The following is a 25,058-nucleotide window of genomic DNA, read 5'->3' on the forward strand; positions in this document are numbered from 1 at the left end:
TCTTTTTGGAAACAAACAACCAACCAAACATATTTTATCTATCCATTTGAGAGAGAAAGAAAGAGAGTGCACATGAGCAGGAGAAGAGGCAGAGGGAGAGAGAGAGAGGGAGAAACAGACACCCCACTGAGTGTAGAGTCCAACACAGGGCTCAATCCCAGGACCCCAAGATCATGACCTGAGATGAAGTCAGATGCTTAACTGACTAACCCACCCAGCATCCCCACACTTAACTACTCTTAAATATTTCACTTGTTTCCAATCCCGCCATTATAAATACCGTTCCATAAAAATTCAAATACATTCAACCTATTTTCATTGTTTTTCTTGATTTTTATGATGCCTGAGTTCTACTAAAAATATTGAACTTTACAATTTTACATTGCTCGTACATTGGGAATAAAGAGAGCAGATAAATAAATGAACAATAGTTTTGAAAGAATAGTGAAGTTGAAGGCAGTAGTCCAAGGATCAAGTGTCAGCTTTATTATCACAAAACTGTAGGATAGTGGATATAACTTCTGATCCTCAGTTCTCTACCTGCTAAAAGAGGATAGCAGCATTTGAAGCATTTCCTCAGAAAGTTATTTTCAGGGGTGACCCCTAGAAAGATAATACAGGTGGATTAATGCAGAAATGCTTTGCAAACTAAGAGTTGCCTTAGCAACATACTAAATTAGAATATGCACTTAGGTTTAAGGATTTTTCCCCTTCTAAAACACGTTTTTTCCTCCACCTCCTTATGGCACTAGCTTCTTCTACATTAGTTATGTGCTGGGTATGAACCACCCTCACAGATCAACCCTTGAGCAACAAACTTGTTTTCTTATTTGCACAACTCTTCTCTAGATGTAATGAGCAGAGACTTCAGGGGATGTTGGAATAGGGCAAATGTATTTTGCACATGGATGGATGAGAATATTTGGGGGAACAGAGGTCAGACTGTGATGAACAGAATGGAGATTCCCCCCTTCCAAGATATCCATATCCTATCACCGGAACAGTGAATGTGTTAGCTTGGAAGGCATATGGAAGGTTGCCTTAATAGGAAGGCCTTAATAGGGAGATTAGCCAGGACTGTACAGATGAGCAATGTAACCACAAAGGCTCTTAAATGTGACAGGCAGAAGAGGAAGCAAGAATGATACAATATTAAAAAACTCAACGAGACGATGTTGGCTTTGAAGTTGGTGGAAAGGAATCATGAGCCAAGGAGAGTGGGCAGCCTTGAGAAGCTGCAAAAGTTAAGCAATAAGCAAATGGATTCTCCTTTAGAGCCTCCAAAAACGAACATACCCCTATTGACACCATAATGTTAGCTTGGCAAGACCCATTTTTGGACTCTCACCAAACTGCAGAATAATATGTTTATGCTGTTTTGAACCACTAAATTTGTGATGATTTGTTACAGCAGCTATAGGAAACTAATACACCAAGACTATGATCTTTCCCAGGGGCAAAACATTTTTCTCTGAAGCTTCAGACTTAAGTGTTTCTGTCCCATAGTTGACTGCAATTGCCTTTGGCACACATGGTTCAGAGCTGAACCGGAAGGGGCCATTCACAGAAGGAACCCAATCTCTTGATATCTAGACATTCCCCTTCAGAAGTTATGAGTCCATGGTCTTCATGGTTTGTAATAGAATTTGCCAAAATGAAAACCAGAAGGCAGCACTCTGCTGACAGCCATGTGGTCTTCCTGAGCTATCTTCCCACTTAACCAAGATTTATGCCACACAAAACAAAAGGCAAGAAGTTGAGTTTGTCCAGTGTCCAGACAACACTAGTTGTTGGCTCACATGCTCAGTCAATGCCCAAGTCATCTTTTCATATGAAGGACCTGTGGTCTCTGATAAGGTAGTACATAAGAGACGGTGAAGGAAAAAACTCATTTCACAGCTACTGGTTTTGTGTCACTGATTCTCTTGGTTCATTCATGGATCAACAGAAAAATCTAATCAGTAAGTTAAATGGCCCAGTGGGATACTAATGGGGAGGAGGGAGAAATTAATATTTAATGAGTGTCAACATGCTAGCACTCCCCAAGGTGCTTTTATATACATTAATTCATTAGTTTTCAAAACAAAAATGAAACCCTGAAAAGAGGTAATAGTATCCTCTTTAACCCACCGAGCCACCCAGGTGCCCCTAATACTATCCTCTTTAATAGACAGGAACAGGGGCGCCTGGGTGGCTCCGTGGGTTAAAGCCTCTGCCTTCGGCTCAGGTCATGATCCCAGGGTCCTGGGATGGAGCCCCGCATTGGGCTCTCTGCTCAGCAGGGAGCCTGCTTCCTCCTCTCTCTGCCTGCCTCTCTGCCTACTTGTAATCTCTGTCTGTCAAATAAATAAATAAAATCTTAAAAAAAATAGACAGGAACAAACTTAAGTCTTAAAAAGGTAAGCAGTCTTCCCAGAAATCATCAAGATTTGATTCATTAAAAAATTTTTTTGAATCAAGCCCTGTTCCCCTATTTCCCTTATGAACCACTAAGTAGGGTCCACACAAGAGAAAACTGTCTTACCCACAAAGCCAACATCATTCCTATTGAGAAATGAGGATCTAGAAAAAGTGTGGGGAGCTCAGATGCTCTAGAATTACTAGGACAGAAGTCCTAGGGATAGTTTTGGGAAGAGACCATGAGACTTGCCTGGAGTTATGGGGCTCCCCCGCCCCACTTCTTTTTTCAGGTTCTTAATAATGGATCTTTGGGTGGATTTATGTATACCGTTTTATACAATATTTTAAAAGCACTGAAATAAGTTGTTTTATATAGGTAACATTGTTAATTCAGAAAAAACACACCAAAAAACCCCTAAAAAAAACAAATAAAAAAAGATTTTAATTGTTAGCTCAGATTCATTTGCTTTAACTTTTTATTAGGAAACTTTCAAACCTATAGGAAAGTAAAGAGAACAATATACTGAACACCCCTGTATTCCTCAACTAAGTTTGATAACTATGTATCTTTTGCCATATTTGCTTTTTGTATTTTTTGCTGAAGTATTTAAAATTGTTATATAACTTTATTACATTTATATTAAATATTGTTTATTTAATGTAAATATATTAAAATATATAACTTTATGACATTTCATTCCTATTTTAGAAGGTGTTCTCCAAAAATAAAGACATTTTTCAGCTTAACCACTGACTTAACCATTATATTTTCCCCCTAAAGCCCTTAATATTAATATTCCACCCACATTCAAATTTCTCCCATTAGCAACTAAATGTTTTTTAATGTTAGCATGCTCAAAGTAGGATCCAGGCAAAGCCCACACACCACATTTGGTTGTTGTTCCTTTATTTTTTTTATTTTAATTTTTTTTTAACCTTTTGACTCCCTTCTCCCCATTCCTCTCACCTCCCACCTCCCACCTCCCACCTCCTGTGTCTCTAGCAAGCACCACCGAATTCCTCTGCACCTACGAACGTGGTTGGTTTTGTGTTGTTTTTGCTTTTCTTGCTGGATTTTTGTTTGTTTGTTTGTTAGATTCCACATGAAGCTATATTTTTATACATTAAGACAGAGGAAAAAGTCACCTGCCAGTGTAGGCATGCCCTAGCTCCTGGTGGGGGGCAGGGAGGTTGGATCCTGGCTGCTCTCTCTCTCTTCCCAGGCCTGTGTGCTTTTCTGTAGCTTCACAAACCCTCGGAGCTCCTGCTCTGCATCGTGTCCCATCGATGCCCCCTCATTTTGCAGTACTCACCACACCTGCACTTCCTCATCAACACTCCCCTCCCTCCTCTCCACTTGGATTACATCTGGCTGATACGCTTACCAAGCAGACCCCCTGCACTTTGTTTCACTGCACTTATTTCAATTTCCAAGTGTGTCTACTTGTACTTAAAGGTGTTTTCCTGACTTAGAGCCTTGTCTATTCCAATAGATTATAAGACTCTTATTTTGATGAATGAAGGAATTAGAAACAACTAAAACACCTAATAAGTGAACCAGGAAAGACATAGACTATTATGGAGCGCTTAAACATAACAGCTTATCAAAAGGAATTCAAAGCACAGACCACAAAGATACTTGTTACACGGTGAATCAAATCGAGAAAAACAGAAGCGTATGTTTTTTTACATGATCACTACTATAAAAATGCGGAAAAAAGGCGAAAACATTAGTGACAAAGTGGTGAGTATTTAAAATTTTTGCCTTCATCGTTTTCTGAATGGAAATTAAAAAACAACAACTCTGCTCATATACGAAATGTCCTCAACTACTGCTCTGGTGTTGTACAGATTGTTCTCTTCATATACAATGTCGTCCCCTCTCCTCTGCACTGTTCTTTTGTTCTTGTCCATCTTGAACTTAGGATAAACCTTACTCTTACTGTGATGCTCTGTTTATACTGTTCATCTGTTTGCGTCTACAATGTGCTCATTGCAGACGTTATCAGGTGAATAAGATCCAGGCCCTGCTGTGGTCAGAAGTTTATGCTACACGAGAATGCCCAAGAATGCTCCCGGCACTGCGTAGACGTGCCCTTACTCTTGCAGGCCATATCACAACCTCCCAGAAGGCCAGGATCACATTCCCTCTCTTGGAAGGAAGGCAGCCTTGATCTTAACCTAGTATTCACCCAGCAGGTACTCTTACAAGAATGCCGAGTCACTCTGGAAGAAACTACAAGTGGGAGAGGGTGGAAAGGATGCACTTCAGCTCACCTCTCACATCCAAGGAGGGCGTTATTCAAATCCTCATTCACTTGAATTAGCTCAATGGTAACGTCTTCATTCTCCACCACGATGAGCAGGTCCATGATCCTCTCCTGCATCTCCCGACCTGTCTTGTAAAGTTTCTGTCAAAGAAAGGAAAAACATTTCATTTTCCACGCTAGGGAAGTCCTATTAAGAACTGATGCACCAATGCGTGTCTGTTGGTTGATCACGTCCCCCATGAGTCACCTATGGGAGATTACCAAAGTATTTAATTATGTAACACTTGTCCTTCTTATCAGAAGGCGATGAGTTACACATGATTATATTTTCCTCTAAAAACCAAAATAGGTGTCATAAGAATACTACGGTACACTGCGCAGAACACTAGACTAGAAATTAGAACTGGTATATGGGAATTCTACGGTACTGCTTACAACCGTAGAATACAGAAATCACCTGTTTTCTAAATTTCAGTTTCCTCATTTGATAAATGAAAGTTATACTGGTTGCCACATCTACCTCAAAGGGTGACATAAAAAGCAAATGAGATATGAAATGAGGAACTCCAGGACTATAAAGCACTACATAAAACACAAAATGCTTACTGTCGCTATTAGGGATAGTAGAAGAAAGTAGTAGTTAAAACACATTTATAGTGGCACAATTTTCCTATTACATTTCACTTAAATAAATATTTAAAGTTTACAATTAGCAGTATCAGATTCCAAGGTAAACTGAAACAAAATTTAAAAAAAAAAAAAAAAAAAAAGTCAGGGATACTATCCTTGTTTGGAGTCACTGCATTAAGCCAGGACTGCATTCCCCAAACTAGCTTTTCCTCATAAGCACGGCACCTACAGCTGACACACTGATTCAGAATCTCCAGAGTAAGGAGGGTCTGGGAATCTTTTTTTTTTTTTTTTTTTTTAAAGTAAGCATCTTGAAGTGTCTTTTATGTACACTGACAATTTGAAAACTGCTGCCTAAGGAAACAGTTAACAAAACCAAAAGACAACTGACAGAATGGGAGAAGATATTTGCAAACGACATATCAGATAAAGGACTAGTGTCCAAAATCTATAAAGAACTTAACAAACTCAACACCCAAAGAACAAATAATCCAATCAAGAAATGGGCAGAGGACATGAACAGACGTTTCTGCAAAGAAGACATCCAGATGGCCAACAGACACATGAAAAAGTGCTCCATATCACTCGGCATCAGGGAAATACAAATCAAAACCACAATGAGATATCACCTCACACCAGTCAGAATGGCTAAAATCAACAAGTCAGGAAATGACAGATGCTGGCGAGGATGCGGAGAAAGGGGAACCCTCCTACACTGTTGGTGGGAATGCAAGCTGGTGCAACCACTCTGGAAAACAGCATGGAGGTTCCTCAAAATGTTGAAAATAGAACTGCCCTATGACCCAGCAATTGCACTACTGGGAATTTACCCTAAAGATACAAACGTAGTGATCCAAAGGAGCATGTGCACCCGAATGTTTATAGCAGCAATGTCCACAATAGCCAAACTATGGAAAGAACCTAGATGTCCATCCACAGATGAATGGATCAAGAAGATGTGGTATATATACACAATGGAATACTATGCAGCCATCAAAAGAAACGAAATCTTGCCATTTGCGACAACATGGATGGAACTAGAGCGTATCATGCTTAGCGAAATAAGTCAAGCGGAGAAAGACAACTATCATATGATCTCCCTGATATGAGGGAGTGGTGATGCAACATGGGGGCTTAAGTGGGTAGGAGAAGAATCCATGAAACAAGATGGGATAGGGAGGGAGACAAACCATAAGTGACTCTTAATCTCACGAAACAAACTGTGGGTTGCTGGGGGGAGGGGGGTTGGGAGAAGGGGGGTAGGGTTATGGACATTGGGGAGGGTATGTGCTTTTGGGTAAATTGGAAGGGGAGATGAACCATGAGAGACTATGGACTCTGAGAAACAATCTGAGGGGTTTGAAGTGGCGGGGGGGTGGGAGGTTGGGGTACCAGGTGGTGGGTATTATAGAGGGCACAGCTTGCATGGAGCACTGGGTGTGGTGAAAAAAATAATGAATACTGTTTTTCTGAAAATAAATAAATTGGAAAAAAAAATAAAAATAAATAAATAATGAAAACTGCTGCCTTACAACTTATATGAGGAGCATATAACTAATACTCATATTTCTTCAAACCCACCCCAGCTAGAATTTGTAAACATAACAGTCCATTCAGGTGAGGGAAGAACACCTTCAAAATGAGAGTGACAGAACTTGCTAGATCATCAGACTATTCCATTATCTGACTCGTTTCCCCTCAAGAAAGACAGTCAAAACCATTTAGAATCTCTAACCATCTATTACAAGAGTCCTGACAGGAAATCTCTAAATAAACCCATCAGAGCATTAGTCACTGACATTTGGACTCAGAAGTAAAAGCCACTACCCTCTATAGAATCCTAACAAAAAAATATTTAGAAGACAAAGGGAAATGAAAAACAAAAAAGCAGTAAAGACAGAGAAAGGATAGACTCTGGTTTTTGTAACCCCCATCTGCAGCTGGATAAACTGTCCTATTTGCTAATGACGTGGCCACTATCAGCAGAAGTTGGCAAACTTTTTTTTTTTGGCAAACTTCTTTTTTTTTTAAAGGCCCAGATAATATTAAATATATTCTGTTTTGTGGGCCATATGTTGTTCTCTGTCAGAGAACACAGCTACCCGACTCAGCCATTATAACATGAAAGCAACCTTGGGCAATATGCAAATAAGTAGGTTTGGCCATATCCTAATGAAACAAAGACAGGTGGCTTTCGTATGGTCTCCTGGAACGGTGCAAAGAGAGCAGACTTTAGACTCAGTACACCAAAGACCACTCCTGTATGTATACCTGACATGGGATTTTTCTAGTTAAATTTTAGATTCAGTTTTGTTTTGCTTTTTACACATCTATAAAACAAGGATAACAAGTATCTTGCAGGGTTGTTTTAAAAATAGGAAACGAGCTGGGGGGGGGCACCTGGGTGGCTCAGTGGGTTAAAGCTTCTGCCTTCAGCTCAGGTCATGATCCCAGGGTCCTGGGATCGAGCCCCACATCGGGTCTCTGCTTAGCAGGGAGCCTGCTTCCTCCTCTCTATCTGCCTGCCTCTCTGCCTACTTGTGATCTCTGTCAAATAAATAAAATCTAAAAATAAATAAATAAAATATAGGAAACGGTAGGGGCGCCTGGGTGGCTCAGTGGGGTTAAAGCCTCTCCCTTCAGCTCAGGTCGTGATCCCAGGGTCCTGGGATGGAGCCCCATATTGGGCTCTCTGCTCAGTGGGGAGCCTGCTTACCCCTCTCTCTCTCTGTCTGCCTCTGTGCCTACTTGTGATCTCTGTCAAATAAATAAAAAAACAATCTTAAAAAAAAAAATAGGAAACGGTAAAGTTGAAACCCCAGGTGTCTGGCACATAGTGGGTAGTCAATAAGTGTATTAATGATAACATAAGGAAGTATCACTGGAAAGTTAACTAGATAGCTAATACAACTCTGTAATACACCTTTACTCAGGACCCAATATTATTCCAAGGAGAGAAAAAAGAAGAGCATTTAATATAACCCCCACGATGAAGGGGAACTTTCCCATTACCGAGTATAATGAAATTGTTCTTGCTCATTGGCAGCCTTGCTAGAGCAATGTCAAGATCAAGGAAATACAAGGGCTGTTAGATGCCCGTGACAAAAATGTAGAAATTAATTTGAAATGAATTTGCAGCCAACATCAATAGCCCCCGGTCACAAGAAGACCCTCTCTTTGCCCTCTCAAAAGACAGATGGAATAGAAACATGAAAGGAACACCACATTTCTCAGCAGGTTTGCAGAGCAGAATTTGAAAAGCCTCTTCAAAAGCCAGCCCACTCTGATCTCTGCAATTGATGTCTGTCTCAGAGGAGGGCCACGCCACCTGGAAAGAGCCTAGATCAAGCACCATGAACCCAGAGGATGGGTCAGAAGATCCCCCAGGGCAGGCACCTGCAGGGCTGTGGATGTGGGGAACCAGAGGGGGAGAGAGTCAAAACAGAGTAACAGCTGCTGGTGCATATGTCCCTCACAGAGCCCCTGGAATTGCCCCCCTTAAATACCATATCAAAGCAAAGGTAGGCTTCTCAGTTCAAGGGAATTTAACAATCAACTCAAAGGTCTTTGGAGCAAAACAAAAGAGCTCATTAAGGGCTTCTCCTCCTGACACCCAGATGGCTCTTAGTCTTCCAGGGAGGACTCAGGAATTAAGGAAGGAGGTTCTTTTGCACTTTCAACTCCAACCGTAAGCAGCCCACTTTCAGCAATACAGTGCAACCCGATAAAAAGAAAAACTGTAAGTGCCTGACCATCTTCCCTGAAAAAGGAAACAGGAAGAAATGTGTTTCTTGCAAGCCTTCTCTTGAAATAATATCTGCATGGCAATACTCTTATTATCAGCCCAAATATATTTCCTCCCTCTCTGTTCTCCCCATCCAGACTGCAGGAGCTCCAGAGAACATCTTTATCTGCAAAAAATTAAAAACTACCCCTCCCAACCTAAAGCTGAACAGTTCTCAGCAACACTTGCTTATAGTCCTTTCCCTTACAGATATCAGCTGAATAAATTAGCGGTCAAGGTTATACTCAAGGGGCGCCTGGGTGGCCCAGTGGGTTAAGCCTCTGCCTTCGGCTCTGTTCATGATCTCAGGGTCCTGGGATCAAGCCCCCGCATCAGGCTCTCTGCTCAGCGGGGAGCCTACTTCCCCTCTCTCTCCGCCTGCCTCTGCCTACTTGTGATCCCTCTCTGTCAAATAAGTAAATAAAGTCTTTTTAAAAAAATTATACTCAAAAAGATCATTAACTCAGTAGAATCCTGATCCTTTTTCCTAACCAAATATTATCAAAACTTTGTTTCCCCAAAAGCCTTAGTCTTCAATAGCTCCTTAGCTCCTTTGTCCTAAAATCATTAATCCTTCAACAAAGAGCATCAGTCCATTCAATTCAACAGAAATGTAATGAACTCGGGACACTTGGGTGGCTCAGCTGATTAAGTGTCTGCCTTCAGCTCAGGTCATTATATCCAGGTCTTGGGATCGAACCCCACGGTTGGGCTCCCAGCTCAGCAGAAGTCTGCTTCTCCCTCCCTCTCTGCCTCTGCCACTGCTTGTGCTCTATCTCCTTCTCAAATGGATAAATAAAATCTTAAAAAAAGAAATTTAATGAACTCATTCAGTGTGCAAAGTATGTGCTATAAATAAACATGCATAGTTGTATGGATTTAAAAGCATACAACTTGGTTACTGCCTTTAAGTTGCTTCCAACCTAGCTAGAGAGCTAGGAAAAAACAGGTGAGCCACCTATACTAGAAAGTTAATTCTGGACTCAAAATGACGCCTGGGTGGCTCAGTTGGTTGGACGACTGCCTTCGGCTCAGGTCATGATCCCGGAGTCCTGGGATCGAGTACCGCATCGGGCTCCCGGCTCCACGGGGAGTCTGCTTCTCCCTCTGACCTTCTCCTCGCTCATGCTCTCTCTCACTGTCTCTCTATGTCAAATAAATAAATAAAATCTTTAAAAAAAAAAAATGAGAAGCAAGTTGGTATAATGGATAGAACACTGGTTCAGGAGAACAAGGTTCTCCCTCCAGCTCTATGACTTGCCACTGTAAAGGAAGGAAGATAGTCTCAGAGACACTGCAAGTCCCTTCCCCAAGTTTCTGAATGGTAGAGGCAGTAAGTGTCCAGTGGAGGGCTTTTTATTTTACTGTTTTTACCCCCCTCCTCCAAACTGATAACAAATTATCCTTATAGGATGAAATTTTAGATTGACTTGATTTTAAATTTCTCTACTAAGTTAGACTAAGGATTTCTCCAGTTCCACTTTTTTTTTTTTAAGATTTTATTTCTTTTCTTGACACAGAGAGAGAGAGATGTCAAGAGAGAGCACAAGCAGGGAGAGCTGCAGGCAGAGGGAGAGGGAGAAGCAGGCTCCCTGCTGAGCAAGGAGCCTGGAGAAGTGAGGCTCCATCCCATGACCCTGGGATCATGACCTGAGCTGAAGGCAGATGCTTAACCAACTGAGCCACCCAGGTGCCCCATCTCCTGTTATACCCCGAAAAATCAGAGCTTGCTTTCTCCTACAGAAGACTAAGACCAAAACAGAAGACTGAAACGAGAGGTACAGGGAAGTCAGCTTTTCAAGGTAAGAGTAAAGTAGCCCAAAGCCAAGTGTAAAACGCCAAGGAGGCAAGGAAGACTCGTTCCACGACGTTTCAACCCTGTGACCAGAGCTGACACTCTTCATGCATCACAACACTCAGATGGGACACCGCTCAGAATCTTTGTACCCCATTCTGGGGCCACCCTCAATGAAGGTCAAAGCCCACGAGCTAAATGCTGCAGGGAAAGGTGTGTACTACACAAAGTAGTTTTCCCGCCTACGAGTTTCACAAAGAGCAGGAGCCCGGCTAGGTAGTGGGGTTTTAGGATCTAATTGTTTGGCCTGAAAGAACCAAGAAGGGAGTTCAGACATACCAGATCTCAGATGGAGGGACACAGACAGAAAACGGGCTCCAACAAACACAAGAGCTAGTAGCAGGTAAGCACCCACAGACAAAAACAGGAGAGATTCCAAGTACAGAGGCTGGTTTTAACATTAATAAATTGCATAATAAGACTGTGACCACTGCTAACATGTATGTACATGAAAAGCCAATGAAATTCAGAGTTTTCCTACGCATTGAATGCTTCTCATGCTCCAGATGCACCAACCACACAGTCTGGCCTGTTCCATGCCCTGGGGCCTGGCTGATAGGGATCACCTCACCCAGTCCCCTGCCTAGCAAGCAGTACCACTGGCAGGAAGTTGAAGGAAGGAAGGAGAGTGACATCTGGATATATTTCCCTCTACTCCTTCCACCAAAAGCACCTCCATTATTCTTTCCTTTGGGTTCTGGCAAAACTTCCCTCTTGTCTATTTAGGCCTCGGGATATTAGTTAATAGCGGAGGATAGTGAACTAGCTCCTGTGGTTTCCCTAAACCCTGCAATATCTTGCCGAATAAATAGTACCTTGATTAAACTCTCCTCAAATTATCTAAATTGAGCATGCCATCTGTTTCACTGACCAACCCTACGAAGGCATGAAAATACGTACTGAGAATCATTAAAATAGTAGGATGCCAGCACAGAGCTGAATAAACAGATCAAACAAAACAAAACAGCCTCCAGAAGGATGTCCCTGTATTAGAATGCAGAATATGATGAAGGAGTGTTCGAAATTAATGGAGATGGTATGAACTGTTAGTAAATGTTATTTGGACAACCAGCCATCGAAATGGAAAAAAAAAAAAAAAGGATTCAGTCTCTCTCATAGCAAGGATAAAGATTTTTTTTTAAAGATTTTATTTATTTTGAGGGAGAGAGAGAGTGAACAAGTGGGAGAGGGAAAGAGAGTGTGAAGCAGTCTCGGCACTGAGCACAGAGCCCGATGCGGGGATCAATCCCACAGCGCTGAGATCGTGACCTGAGCTGAAATCAAGAGTCTGACTCTTAACCAACTGAGAGCCACCCAGGTGCCCCAAAGATTATTTTTTATCTTTTTTTTTTTTTTGAGAAAGGCAGTGAGCAAGTGCAAAGTGGGGGGTGGGGCAGATGGAGAAACAGGCTCCCCACTGAGCAAGGAGCCAAATGCAGGGCTCCATCCCAGGACCCGGAGATCATGACCTGAGCTGAAGGAAGACAGTTAGCTTAACTGATGGAGCCACCCAAGAGCCCAAGATTTTTATTTTAAATGACACAAAATCTGGGGAAAGAAAACATTAATTTATCAAAGGTATTTTTGAGTGACTATATCATATCCAGGCACTGCTCTGGGAGTCAGAAGCTGAGCTTTAGGTCTGATGACTTTTGTGGAGCTTCCATTCTGGAAGGCAGAGGCAGCTGAATATTCAAGAAAAGCATCTGAGGGTTAGGGGGAGGATGAAATGGTGATGGGGCAGGAGACAAATCAAGAGTCCAGTCCCTGGGGACTCAGGACAGACTTCTCAGAGGAGGTGACATACTCAGCTCAGAGTCACTAGAAACAGCTGGCCTTTAGAAGAGAGGGGGATCATGACGGTCGAGCACGAAATCCTCCCCAGTAAGAACAAACTAGGTGTGCCCACAGAACATGGCCAGTGTAATGGACCAAAGGGAAGGGCTGTGTGGGCTGTAGAAAGAGAGGTAGCAGGAACTGCTCAGGGAGGGCTTTGTGGCCAGGATAAGGAGGCAGGGGTTTTATTCCAAGTGTGACGGGAAGCCACTGGATGGTTCCAAGCAAGGATGACATGAGGTATTCTACCTTTTAAAAAGCTATATAGTGATGCTTGGTATCATCAGTTATTAGGAAATGCAAATCAGAATCATAGTAAGAGACCACTTCGCACCTGCTAGACAGCTATTTATTTAAAAAACAAAACAAAACAAAAAACCCAGAGAAAAACAAGTGTTGGCAAGGAAGCAGAGAAACTGGAACTTTTGTACATTGTTGGTGGGAATGTAAAATGGTACAGCCACCATGGGAAGCAGTTTGATGCTTCCTTAAAAAGTTAAACCCAGAGTCATAATTACCATATAACCCAGCAGTGCTACTCCTAGGTATATGCTCAAAAAAAATGAACACAGGAATACAAAATAAAACGGGTGGATGAATGTTCATAGTAGCATTCATTGCCAAAAGGTGAATGCAGCCCAAATGTCCATCAAGTAAAAAATGCATAAATAAGAGGCAGCATATCCACACCATGGAATATTATCCACTAAAGGAATGCAACTCTGACAGGTGCTACATGAGTGAACCTTGAAAACAAGGTTAGTGATGCAGAAGTGAAAGAAACCGAACACGACAGCCACGCAGTCAATGGTTACACTTACATAAAATATCCAGGATAGGTAAACTCACAGAAACCGTGAGCAGGTAGGTAGAACTGGGCAAAGACAGGAAGGGGGAGAGACTGCTCAGTGGGTATAGCGTTTGTTTTTTGGAACTAGTTCCAAAAGTTCTGGCTCCATTGTGTACGTACATATGTACATATGTGTACAGCATATACTTTAAGATGGTTAATTCTTTTTATTTCTTTGAAAAGATTCGCGAGTGAGAGAGAGAGCGCATGCACATGTGTACACACAAGCAGGTGTATAGGCAGAGGGAGAGGGAGAAGTAGGTTCCCCGCTGAGCAGGGAGCCCAATGTAGCTGGATCCCAAGACTCCCAGATCATGACCTGAGCTGAAAGCAGACGCTTAACCGACTGAGTCACCCAGGTGCCCTAGTTGATTGTTTATTGTGCGAATTTTACTTAAATTTTTAGAAAAAGTGAGCTGTATAGTTTTTGGTTTCCAGCACAGTATTCTACTCAGGAGCCTGAAAACCTTTCTGATAACAAAATACAAAAAAAAAAAAAAATGCTGGATATAATATAATGCTATTTTAACATACATGCCTAAGCATTCAAGAAAAAAATGAGAAACCTCAAAGGCTGAAAAACCATATAGGACCCCAAGGATAGGAGAGGCAATAAAGGTACAGGGCTTGAAAAGCACCCATCTGTCAAGATACAGTAACTTTGAGAAGCTGGAGGCTATCAAGATGGGATAATGGATCAAACAAGCCCATACACAGCTGGGACAGCTTAATAGCTAACCTATATGTAATATAAGAAATATATATATTGGTTTCTGACCCTGGTTCCTGACACAGAGCTCCTAAATCCCTGGGACTTCCCTGTGTGATAGGAGCATCTTAAGTTCTAATGAAGCAACCCTTGGTGGGCTCCTGGAAGGGGGCTGGTCAGAGAGACAAAGCCATAATCAGAAGCTCAGAACTTCACCCCTAGCCTCCATCTTCTGCGTGGGGAGAGGGGCTGAAGATTAGAGGTAATGGTCAACATGTCTATGTGATAAAGCCTCCGCAAAACCCCAGAACAAGAAGTTTAGCAGGTTTCCAGGTAGATGAACACATCTACATCCCAACTCCCTGGGTACAAAAGCTCTTGGAAGCCTTCTGGACCTTGTCCTATATATCTTTCACCTGACTATTCATCTGTACCCTTCATAACACCAGCAAATATAAATGTTTCCCTGAGTTCTGTGAGGCATTCTAGCAAATGATCCAACCAAAGGAGGGGGTTCTGGGAACCCCCAGTTTACAGCTTACTGGTCAGAAGTATGGGATCCTCAGATTTTTGCAACAGGCATCTGAAGTGGGGATGGTGTCCCAGGACTGAGCCCTTCACCGGTGAGTTCTATGCTAACTCTGGGTAGTTAGTGTCAGAACTGTCTAATGTGAGGGTGGGAGGGGAACCTCTCACACTTGGTGTCAAGAAATGTCTTGAGAAGAGAAATAGTTTTCTTTTATGAACTAATTGAGTGTCCAAGAAAAAGATTTCAATTCTTGTCAAAAGAATGTAAGAAGATCACTCCTCATGAGATCTCTTTGTGTTATTAACGAGAAACAAAAAGAAAAATAAAGTTACACATTCAGTAGGCTCCATACAACAAGCTAGTCAGGTGCCAGAATGCATTCAGCTTCAACGGCCCATGAGTGGTATTCTAATGTTGATTTACACCCCAAGTCTCCTTATTATTCAAGGCAACACAGAGCCCTAAGTGCTGGCATCCAAACAGCGTATTAGCATCATCCTTGCAAAACGCAATCAAACATCTGTACCAGAAGACTCTGGCCCAAAAACCATTTCTGTGTTCTCAAGGATGGCACACAGTATAAAGCTGGATTCGCGTATTTAAAGGGGATGTTTCAGCATACATTTTTAATGATGGACTGTTTGCCACAGATGGATGAAGAGAGGAGAAAAGTCACAAATCATGTCACTTTAGAAGCTCTGGAAAGCCTGGGAAGCCCGTGTGGCACTGGAAATACTGCTGTGGCCATTTCTGAAAAATAATATTCATCCCACGGTCTTACTTTGATGTTTAATTTTTAAATTTTAGTTAACATGCTTATTACACATCAGGAGTCACAAAATTTATTATCTGTAGGGGCGCCTGGGTGGCATGGTGGGTTAAAGCCTCTGCCTTCGGCTCAGCTCATGATCTCAGGGTCCTGGGATCAAGTCCTGCATGGGGCTCTCTGCTCAGCAAGGAGTCTGCTTCTCCCTCTATCTCTGCCTGCTGCTCTGCCTACTTGTGATCTCTATCAAATAAATAAATAAAATCTTTAAAAAAATAAATAAAAATACAAACCTTTTAAAAATTTATTATCCGTAAAAACTTCAGTGGAGATTTTTTTTTTAATTTTAAATATTTTTATTTAGTTATTCGATAGAGAGAGACACAGTGAGAGAGGGAACACAGCAGGGGGAGTGGGTGAGGGAGAAACAGGCTTCCCGTGGAGTAGGGAGCCTGATGCGGGGCTCGATCCCAGAACCCTGGGATCATGACCTGAGCCAAAGGCAGACACTTAACCACTGAGCCACCCAGGTGCCCCAGTGGAGGATTTTTTAAAAAAGGATTAATACAGGGCGCCTGGGTGGCTCAGTGGGTTAAGCCGCTGCGTTTGGCTCAGGTCATGATCTCAGGGTCCTGGGATCGAGTCCCGCATCAGGCTCTCTGCTCAGCAGGGAGCCTGCTTCCTCCTCTCTCTCTCTCTCTGCCTGCCTCTCTGCCTACTTGTGATCTCTCTCTATCAAATAAATAAATAAAATCTTAAAAAAAAAGGATTAATACATAGGAACTGTATTTAATGATTAATTTTCCTTTTCATCTCCTAATTGGATATATTAATACTACCTTTGTTAAGTATCCTCTTAGCTCTTTATTTTATACATATAGAAACAAAGTCCAAAGATAACAAATGATCTATCCAAAGCCAAGAAACCCAAGATTCCTCAGCAAAATGAGGTGCGGTTCCATTGTAAAATACTCTAAAAGTAATACACTTACAGCTTCTGATCTAAAATAATGATTTGTAAATAAGTAAATATTTTAAAAAAATACTGATTTGTTTCTCAAGGCATATTATGCTGATGTTCTGTAGGACGCCAACATGCTCAGCAATGTAGAGTCTCTGGTCAAATACATTTGTAAAAAAAGACTCTGAGGGACCTTTACTATACTAAGAAGCTTTATGAGCCTCCAGGAGGAGAAATATAATAGACAGTTTTGCAAACTTATTTGACCACAGAGGTCATTTCCCACACACAGAATGTAATATAAGATAAGTGGTAAATGATGTCTTCAACTGTTTCCTAGAATTTTGTATTAGTTCTTTAGAACTTATCTCAACATCACCACATGAATCTTTTAAAAATCTTATCAAGTTACTTTTCTATTTAAAAAAATTTTTTTTTAAGATTTTATTTATTTGAGATAGAATGAGTGAGAGAGATCATGAGAGAGGGGAAGGAGAGAGGGAGAAACAGACTCCCCAAGGAGCTGGGAGCCCAATGCGGGACGAGATCCCGGAAGTCCGGGATCATGACCTGAGCTGAAGGCAGTCGCTCAACCAACTGAGCCACCCGGGTGCCCTCTTATTGAGTTAGAGTGTCCTTCAGCTTCTACCCCTTTAGGGTTCCCTTCTGCCATTGTAGTGAGTAGAAAGTCCTCAATTACCTGTACAGACCAGATCTGACCACTCCTCACTTGGGGCTTTATGTTCTCAAGCTGTGGTTTTAAATCCTCTTCTTATCTCTGGGTACCTGAGAGGTACCACAAACTCAAATCCATTAATAGTGTGTGGGGGGTGGTGCAGGTTCCTTAAGAGGTTTATCTGACTCCATAGGAATCTCTGGAAGTGGACCTGCACAGATATAGCTTAAGACACGAACTTTTAAATATTTTTTAAAGATTTAATCAATTTATTTTTATTTATTTTTATTTTTTTTAAAGATTTTTAAAAAATTTATTTGACAGAGAGAGAGAGATCACAAGTAGGCAGAGAGGCAGGCAGAGAGAGACAGAGAAGCAGGCTCCCTGTGGAGCAGAGAGTCTGATGCGGGGCTCGATCCCAGGACTCTGAGATCATGACCTGAGCCGAAGGCAGAGGCTTAACACACTGAGCCACCCAGGCGCCCCAAATGAATAAAATCTTTAAAAAAAAAAAGGAAGAAGAAGAAGAAGAAGAAGAAGAAGAAGAAGCAGCTCTTGCAGGGACCCCGACAGGAGACTCAATCTGCCCAGGATCATGACCTGAGCTGCAGACAGTCATTTAACCGACTGAGCCACCCAGGTGCCCAAAATGAATTTTTTAAAAAAGATTTTATTTATTTGCAAGAGAAACAGAGAGAGAGAGAGACAAACAAAGCACAAGTGGTGGCGGTGGTGGGGGTGGGGGCAAGGGACAGAGGGAGAAGCAGGCCCCCTGCTGAGTAGGGAGCCCAATGAGGGGCTCAATCCCAGGACACTGAGATCATGACCTGACGCAAAGGCAAACCCTTAGCCGACTGAGCCACCCAGACACCCCTGAACTTTTTTTTTTTTAACAACATTTAAAAAATTTAAAAACCTTCTGAGTTCATAAGTGGCATAAAAACAGACCAAGGCCTGCATGTGGCCCACTGGCCACAGTTTGCTAACTCCTGGATGAGGGGAAAGCACAACCCATGACATCGAAGACTGCCCACAAGGAGTACTGCGGCAGAAATCAAAGGAAAATGAAGGATGGATGCGCCACGCCCAGAGACTACAGAGGCTAGAACAAAATCGCACAAGGGGCAGCTAAGAGAGAGCTGAGGGACGGCTGTGAAACAACCAGGCAGAACAAGCAGGCCCATGCCTCTCTCCACATCTGAGACCAGAGAGCTGAGACAGGAGTATCTCTTGCCAGGTGGGAGTCATGCTTGGGGCAGAGACATGGGGTATTACTTCCAGTTACTGGTAGCAAGAACGAAAGATAGGAAGTATATAACTCAGAAGACCAGCTACCAACATAACCCATCCAGCATGATCCCCTACCAATCCTGCACACTCTGAAAATGGTACCAAGCACAGGCCGCTGCGAGTGTCCTCCCCACGGTCACAGGTGAGCTGCGTCACACAGAATGCAGGCTGATGCCAGGGAATTGCACCCACAAATGAGTTCACTATCAGCAATCCAGCACATACCTGAGGAACGTAACTGAAAGAAGGGATTAAGAATTTGCAATCAAGAAATGAGAATCTATACAGCAAATGGAAAAAGCAACTTAAAAATAATTACTATCCTTAGAAAGACAGAAGGAGAGGGCATATCCATGAAAAAAAAAGTTACAAAAATCCAAACTTTAAGAAAACAATTTTTTAAAATATTTACTTATTTGAAAGAGAGAGAAAAAGAGGGGGAGGAGGGGCAGAGGGAGAGAATCTCAAGCAGACTTCCCTCGGAGTGAGGAGCCCCATGCAGGGCTGGATCTCACAACCTCAAGATCATGACCTGAGCCAAAATCAAGAGTTGGATGCTTACCTGACTGATCTACTTCAGTGCCCTGAGAAAACATAGTTTTTGAAATAAAATGTTCATGGGAAGGGCTGAAGAGACAAACTGATGTGAAAACTTCAGAGAAATGCATGAAATGGAGAAAATTGCCTAGAACTACAACACAAAACAATGAAGAGAAAAAGTATTTAAAAAATGTTGAGACAGAAGAAAAATACAACTGGAAGCTTTGTCATCTAAGAAAAGTTGCATATGAAGAGACCACATGGTAGAAAAGAAATACTTGGAAAGCTGAGAATTTCCCAGAATAAAAATACCCAGATAGGAATAGGATAAAAAGGCCTATCATGTTCTAAGCAGGATAAATAAAGGGAACACACACAGGCACATATAAACAGATATCCCTAGACATATAGTGAAATTTCAGAAATATTAAGGTAAACAGAACTCATAAATCCAATAAGAAAAAAAAACCTTTTTATAAAATACTTTTTATAGAATCAGATTAACTCACACTTCTCATCAGCACCATTGGGTATAAGAGAACAATGGAGCAGTATTTGGAAGGACTGAAGAATTTTGTCCTGAGAATTTTGTGTCTAGCCAAACTATTAGCACTTGATATGGCAGCAAAAAGACACTTTTGGACATGCAAATGCTCCAAGTTTACCACTAGTAGTGATTCAATGACATAGCAGGAATATTCAAGTAGTAATGTTGAAAGAGGAAATTTTTACCATTTATTTCTCAAGTGAGTAATGATCAAGAACAATGTTACCTATTAGTAGTCTTAGAAGTTAAAGGAACGGGAACAGCAGCATGAGCAGTGGGGAGTGGGAGTCAGAGAAATGTAAAAATAAGATAAAATTCTGTAACTTGGTCTGGAGAAAAAGACTTAGAAACTGATTTCCCCCCCTCTAAGTTAATGTGTTAAAGTGTGTGCTGAAATTTAAAATTGGAGGCGGGGTGGTGCCTGGGTGGCTCAGTCGCTAAATATCTGCCTTCGGCTCAGGTCACGATCCCAGAGTCCTGGGATCCGGCTCCCTGCTCAGCAGGAGACCTGCTTCTTCCTCTCCCACTCCTCCTGCTTGTGTTCCCTCTCTCGCTGTCTCTCTCTCTGTGTCAAATAAATAAATAAAAAATCTTTAAGAAAAAAGAAAGAAAAAAAATTTAAATTGGGAATTAGAATTATTAGAGGGATATACAGACACAGGGAAACGTCTAGGAGGGCCATGGTTTCAGCAATAATGAACTACCAGTGGTTTTCCTCACATGCACATACAGGTACAAATGCACTATTCATGTCTTCTTCCACAGCGTGAGTACTGCCTTCATCTAATCTTCTCCAAAATCCTTCACCACTCTCTCTGTACCCCCACCCCCTGATCCCAATGCATGATAAACAAATTTCTATTTCAGCATCTACAATACTTAATTTAAACTGGCTGTTGACAAAACAATCTTGCTCACCAGACCTAAGTTCCTTGGGGACTAGTTCAGCCTCCTCACTTCTATATCTTAGCACCACTGTTGTTACTCATTATGTTTGTTGAGTGGATGGATTTAAAGACAACTTGTGCATATTTAAAACAGCGACTAACAGAGATTATACATGACCAAGACATTGTTAAAACATTTATTTTGAGAGATTAAGAACCAGGCCTAATTAACAATTACATTTGTGATGAAGACCTCCTCACATCTCCTTGTTAAGTTTAGAAATCACCGAAGATTAACTAGACAATATTAAAGTTATTCTTAGGGCCTTGAGATAGAAGACACCTAAAAAGACTGTGTGACTGTTCTTGAAATCATACCACACCTGTAGAAGCTCTATGTCTTCACGGTTTTCAGACCCAGGAACATTGTCCATCAATATGGCGGACATCACTCTCACATTCATTTTCACCATATCCAATTCACTGTGCAACTTTCCAATCTGTGGGGAGCAACACAATCACAAGTGTGACATGAAGAATGGTTACCTTGTTTTCTGCTACCAAGGAGATATTTTCTAGTAGAAAAAAGGCTTTTTAATATTTCAAATTTATGTAAGTATCTAATTGTTTAATAAACGTACAATTTGTTACCTTCTGAAAGGATCTGAGACCTTACATAACAAATTTCTAGATTCATGCTAGAAATATGCGCTAAGAAAGTTAAAAGTGAAAGGGAAAAAAGTCAGATTAGAATCAATATGGAGAAGGGAAAAGGTGACTATAGTAGGAACCTGGACAAAATGGCAAATATTAGTGGCAAAACCAAGGGGGGAAAAATGAGCATTTTCTACTTCCCATGGTGTTAGAAAAGAAGAAAAAAAAAATCAAGAGAAAAACACTTTTTTTCTTCTTGCAGTAAATTCTAAGAGGAATCAATCACATGAATTTTTATACAATATGAATAATAATACAAAGTCTTAAATGGCAGTTCCTTCAGAGCAGAACATAAATAAGCATCAGTAATAACTGATTAGCTGGACCTCTGATAAACAGTTATAAACAAAAAAAGTAAATGTAAGTCATTTGGCACAATTAATGCCAGTAATAAGGCTACCACTTACTGAGCTCCCTGAAATGAGATATGGACAGTCCTATAGAAAGCAACAGGAATCAGCTGATTGACACAAGATCCATTCCACAGCCCAGTCTCCACAAAGACAAAGCCACTAGCCAAGCACAATGGCTAAGAGCCTGGGCTTTAGAATCAGACAGAATCCAAAGGATTCATTCGACTTTGGACTGAATGATGATGAAGTCATATACTAAGCTTCAATCTTCTCCTCTATAAAGTGAAAGTAATAATGTGCCCCTACCTCCTAACGTTGTTAAGAATAAACAAACTGTAGGGGCAGTTGGGTGGCTCAGCTGGTTAAGCATCCAGCTCCTGGTTTAGGCTCAGGTCATGATCTCAGGGTTGTGAGACTAAGCTCAGGATTGTGAGATCGGGCTCTGCACTCAGCATAGGAGTCTGCTTGGGATTCTCCCTGTCCCTCTTCCTCTGCCCTTCCCCCTGCACGCATGCTCGCTTGTGCTCTCTCGTGAATAAATCAATAAATAAATAAAAAGAAGAAGAAATAAACTGTATATGCGGTGCTGGTAAGTTAGAAAGGGTCGTCAATATATATAATTGTCACTGTTGTTACCTGTTCTGGGACCAGTGTGAGAGTAGAGCTCTTGGGAACAATAACAGAAGAAAGAGCTGGTGCCGTAGGAACAGACGTCGATGGGTTCGAGGAGATCTGAGTGGCCTATCAATGTGAAACATGGAAGTATTACTACTGGAATGAACACAGCCACCCCAAGCCCAGTTTTTCCATTCAGATGGCTCAATCACTTCTCTCAACCCAAGGTCTTGGGTAGAGGGTGTCAGCCCAGGGTCAATTGTCAAGTGTGCAAACTGCCCAGAATTTTTTGAGAAGAGTGCTATTAATGTCCCCATAATATGTAAGTGTTCAATAAAAGGTGGCTGTTAGAATTAGTAACCAAATTATAATTTAATAAAGTGCTCTTAGCTTCGAACAAAGATCTATAAATAAACTGCCATGTAAGATTATTGCTGCCCTTTCTTTGGGTTTTTAAAAAGAAATGCTAAGTCAATTCATGTCAAGTCTTTTTAGGCCACAACTGGAAAGACACCTCCTTCTCCCCTAATGAGTGCTTCTCAAAGTCAATGCCTCATTGACAATATTGAGCAGAGAACCTGAAGCACAAGGCTCAGGCCAAGGTTTTGACATTACGTCCACAGGAGTCACCTAGAAGTCTTCTAAAAATGAGGAGTTCAATTACCCTAAATCACATAACAAGGTCCTAGACCACTACTATATTTCGTCTTGAAAGAAAGACTAAAAGGGGCATGGTGAACAGATTCATGGAAGTTACGAGGTTGGGGCAGGTGCCTAGGGGCCAGGGAAGAGACTGCACAAGTAGAAGTGTGAGCCTTCTGGACAAGACCTCCACAAAGATCAGACTTCTGGTACACACCTGAACTGCTTTTCCATCAAGGCAGGATTCACTGATCTACACAAGGGAAGAATCACTGTTTTCACATTATGGAAATAAATTACAGAGTTAAGAGCCGAATGACAAACAGTACTCAAAGTATTATAAGTTCAGAACCTTATTCGCAAAAATTATTAATACATGACTCCCCATGGTAGAGATCCCTGCCTGTCTAGCATGAGTTCTTTCCTTTGAAAATTGCCCCCCTCCTCAGCTCTTAAAAATGATTTCCACCTGGAGCCATCATGTTCTTATATGACCTCAGTTAATTTGTTCAGAAGTAGGAAACCAACCTAGGTTGGTCCCTTTTCCAAGATTTTTGAGCTTGGAATCTGAAAAAGATAGAGATCTTACATGACAATTTAAGACCCATGTTATCTACTATGTGGAGAAAGCTGGTCTGCAATGAGAGACAAGTCGTAAGACATTTGAGTGGTTGGTTCTCTGTTGTTTCAAAGATCCAGCTAACACCAACCTTCTTGTGGCTTGGTTATTTTAGAAGATATGGCAATGGCCTTCTCATAAATTCACCTTTTTGCCTAGAATGGATAGAGGTAGGATTGTCCCTTTCAAAGAGAGAAGACTCACAGCATATACCATCTGATTCTATATGAGCCCAAGAAAGGTGTCCTACCTCTTGTCTCGCTGTTTCAGCCTCTGCCTCTGAGGGAGGAAACTGAACACCTTTCTTGAGAAGGTCAAGATACACTTCTTTCACTTCGCTGACATCCACACCTCCTGCGAAACCTTGCGACCAAGTCTGAATTCAAGAGATGGTTCCAGAGTTAAAATAGCAACAAATCAAAACAGAATTTTTAAGCTGGTGACAGAAAATGAGAAAGTGACAATTATGTATCTTACTCAGAAAGAGAAAGCTGGTTTTGAATGCCACGGACAAAAATGTACATTTTCAGAGACTAGAAAAACAATATATTTTAAATCATCAAATTCCCATGCCTTAGAATTTTAAAGAAAGCCTGGAATAGGTACTTATTGTTTTTTTCACTGTACTGAATCCAGAATTAATAGACAGATTCTAAAATAGCATCAGTATTTCCTTTGCCAAATAAATTGAAAAGCAGTCTGTTGTGTACTCTAGAACACAGTTTCCATGTATGTCAAATAAATGTACACAATACTCTCTTACCAGACATGAACAAGATAAAAACTGAGAGAAAGTAGGGAGATAACTACAAATTCCTCAGAAAAAGGGCACTATGCCATACCAAGAAATTATCATGACTCGGAAAATGAAAGAGTAAAATGCTCCCTGGCTTGATCCTAGGTTTGTAGAGGATCACCAAACCGATTGCGAGGTACATAATTAGGGCTCTAATCTTAGCGGTCTACCAACCCATAAGGCATACAATAGACTTACCTTAATGAAATTCAAGATTCTATTCTGAATGTCTAATGGCAAGTTGTATCTGGGGTTGAGCAGCTTAACGAGACTATCTTTAATGAATTCCTTCTTCACAATCAGAGATTGGAAACTTGGACCACAGTTCTGCATGCACATGTCAATAAGCTAAATTAGACAGAAAAATTAAAATTTAATTATATCTCTGGCAAAACCACCTCCTCAATAGAAGATAAAAATGGCTAAGTAATGATTTCTACCAGCATTACAACTAAACAGGATTTAATGTCTACTAAAATTGACGGCAAAGCGTTAGGTTCTGGGAAATACGTAAGGCATGAAGTAAGAGCTTTGAGGACAGACTTCTTGGGGAGTCGGGACACCATCATTAGAGCATGAACAACAATACAAGGTAGTAAGTGCCAAGGATCAAATGGGAAGTGGTAAAGACACATGGCCTATAGGCTAGGTGACAGTGTCCTTGCTTTTCCAGAGAGGTTCTGGTACATTCCTGTTGTGCTGGCTTTATTAATGATGATACTCCTTCCACTGTCTACCATGTCCTGGTCTGGATGATAAATTGCCCAGTCACCCTCATTATAGACCTTT

General features: G+C 41.4%; 1 protein-coding gene across 1 annotated transcript in view; it reads right to left on the bottom strand.

The window, feature by feature from the left end:
* The window catches only part of TOM1L1 (target of myb1 like 1 membrane trafficking protein), a 66,133-nt gene that overhangs the window by 29,116 nt on the left and 11,959 nt on the right, over nt 1-25,058 (bottom strand). The window contains exons 4-8 of the mRNA XM_044248642.1: nt 24,468-24,617; nt 23,724-23,849; nt 22,234-22,338; nt 20,914-21,030; nt 4,678-4,811 (exon numbers count right to left, since the gene is read on the bottom strand). Coding sequence (XP_044104577.1) covers nt 4,678-4,811; nt 20,914-21,030; nt 22,234-22,338; nt 23,724-23,849; nt 24,468-24,617 — 632 coding nt within the window. The remainder of the gene's footprint in view (nt 1-4,677; nt 4,812-20,913; nt 21,031-22,233; nt 22,339-23,723; nt 23,850-24,467; nt 24,618-25,058) is intronic.

The sequence above is a fragment of the Neovison vison genome, chromosome 5 (genome assembly GCF_020171115.1).
Source record: "Neovison vison isolate M4711 chromosome 5, ASM_NN_V1, whole genome shotgun sequence".
NCBI lineage: Eukaryota > Metazoa > Chordata > Mammalia > Carnivora > Mustelidae > Neogale > Neogale vison.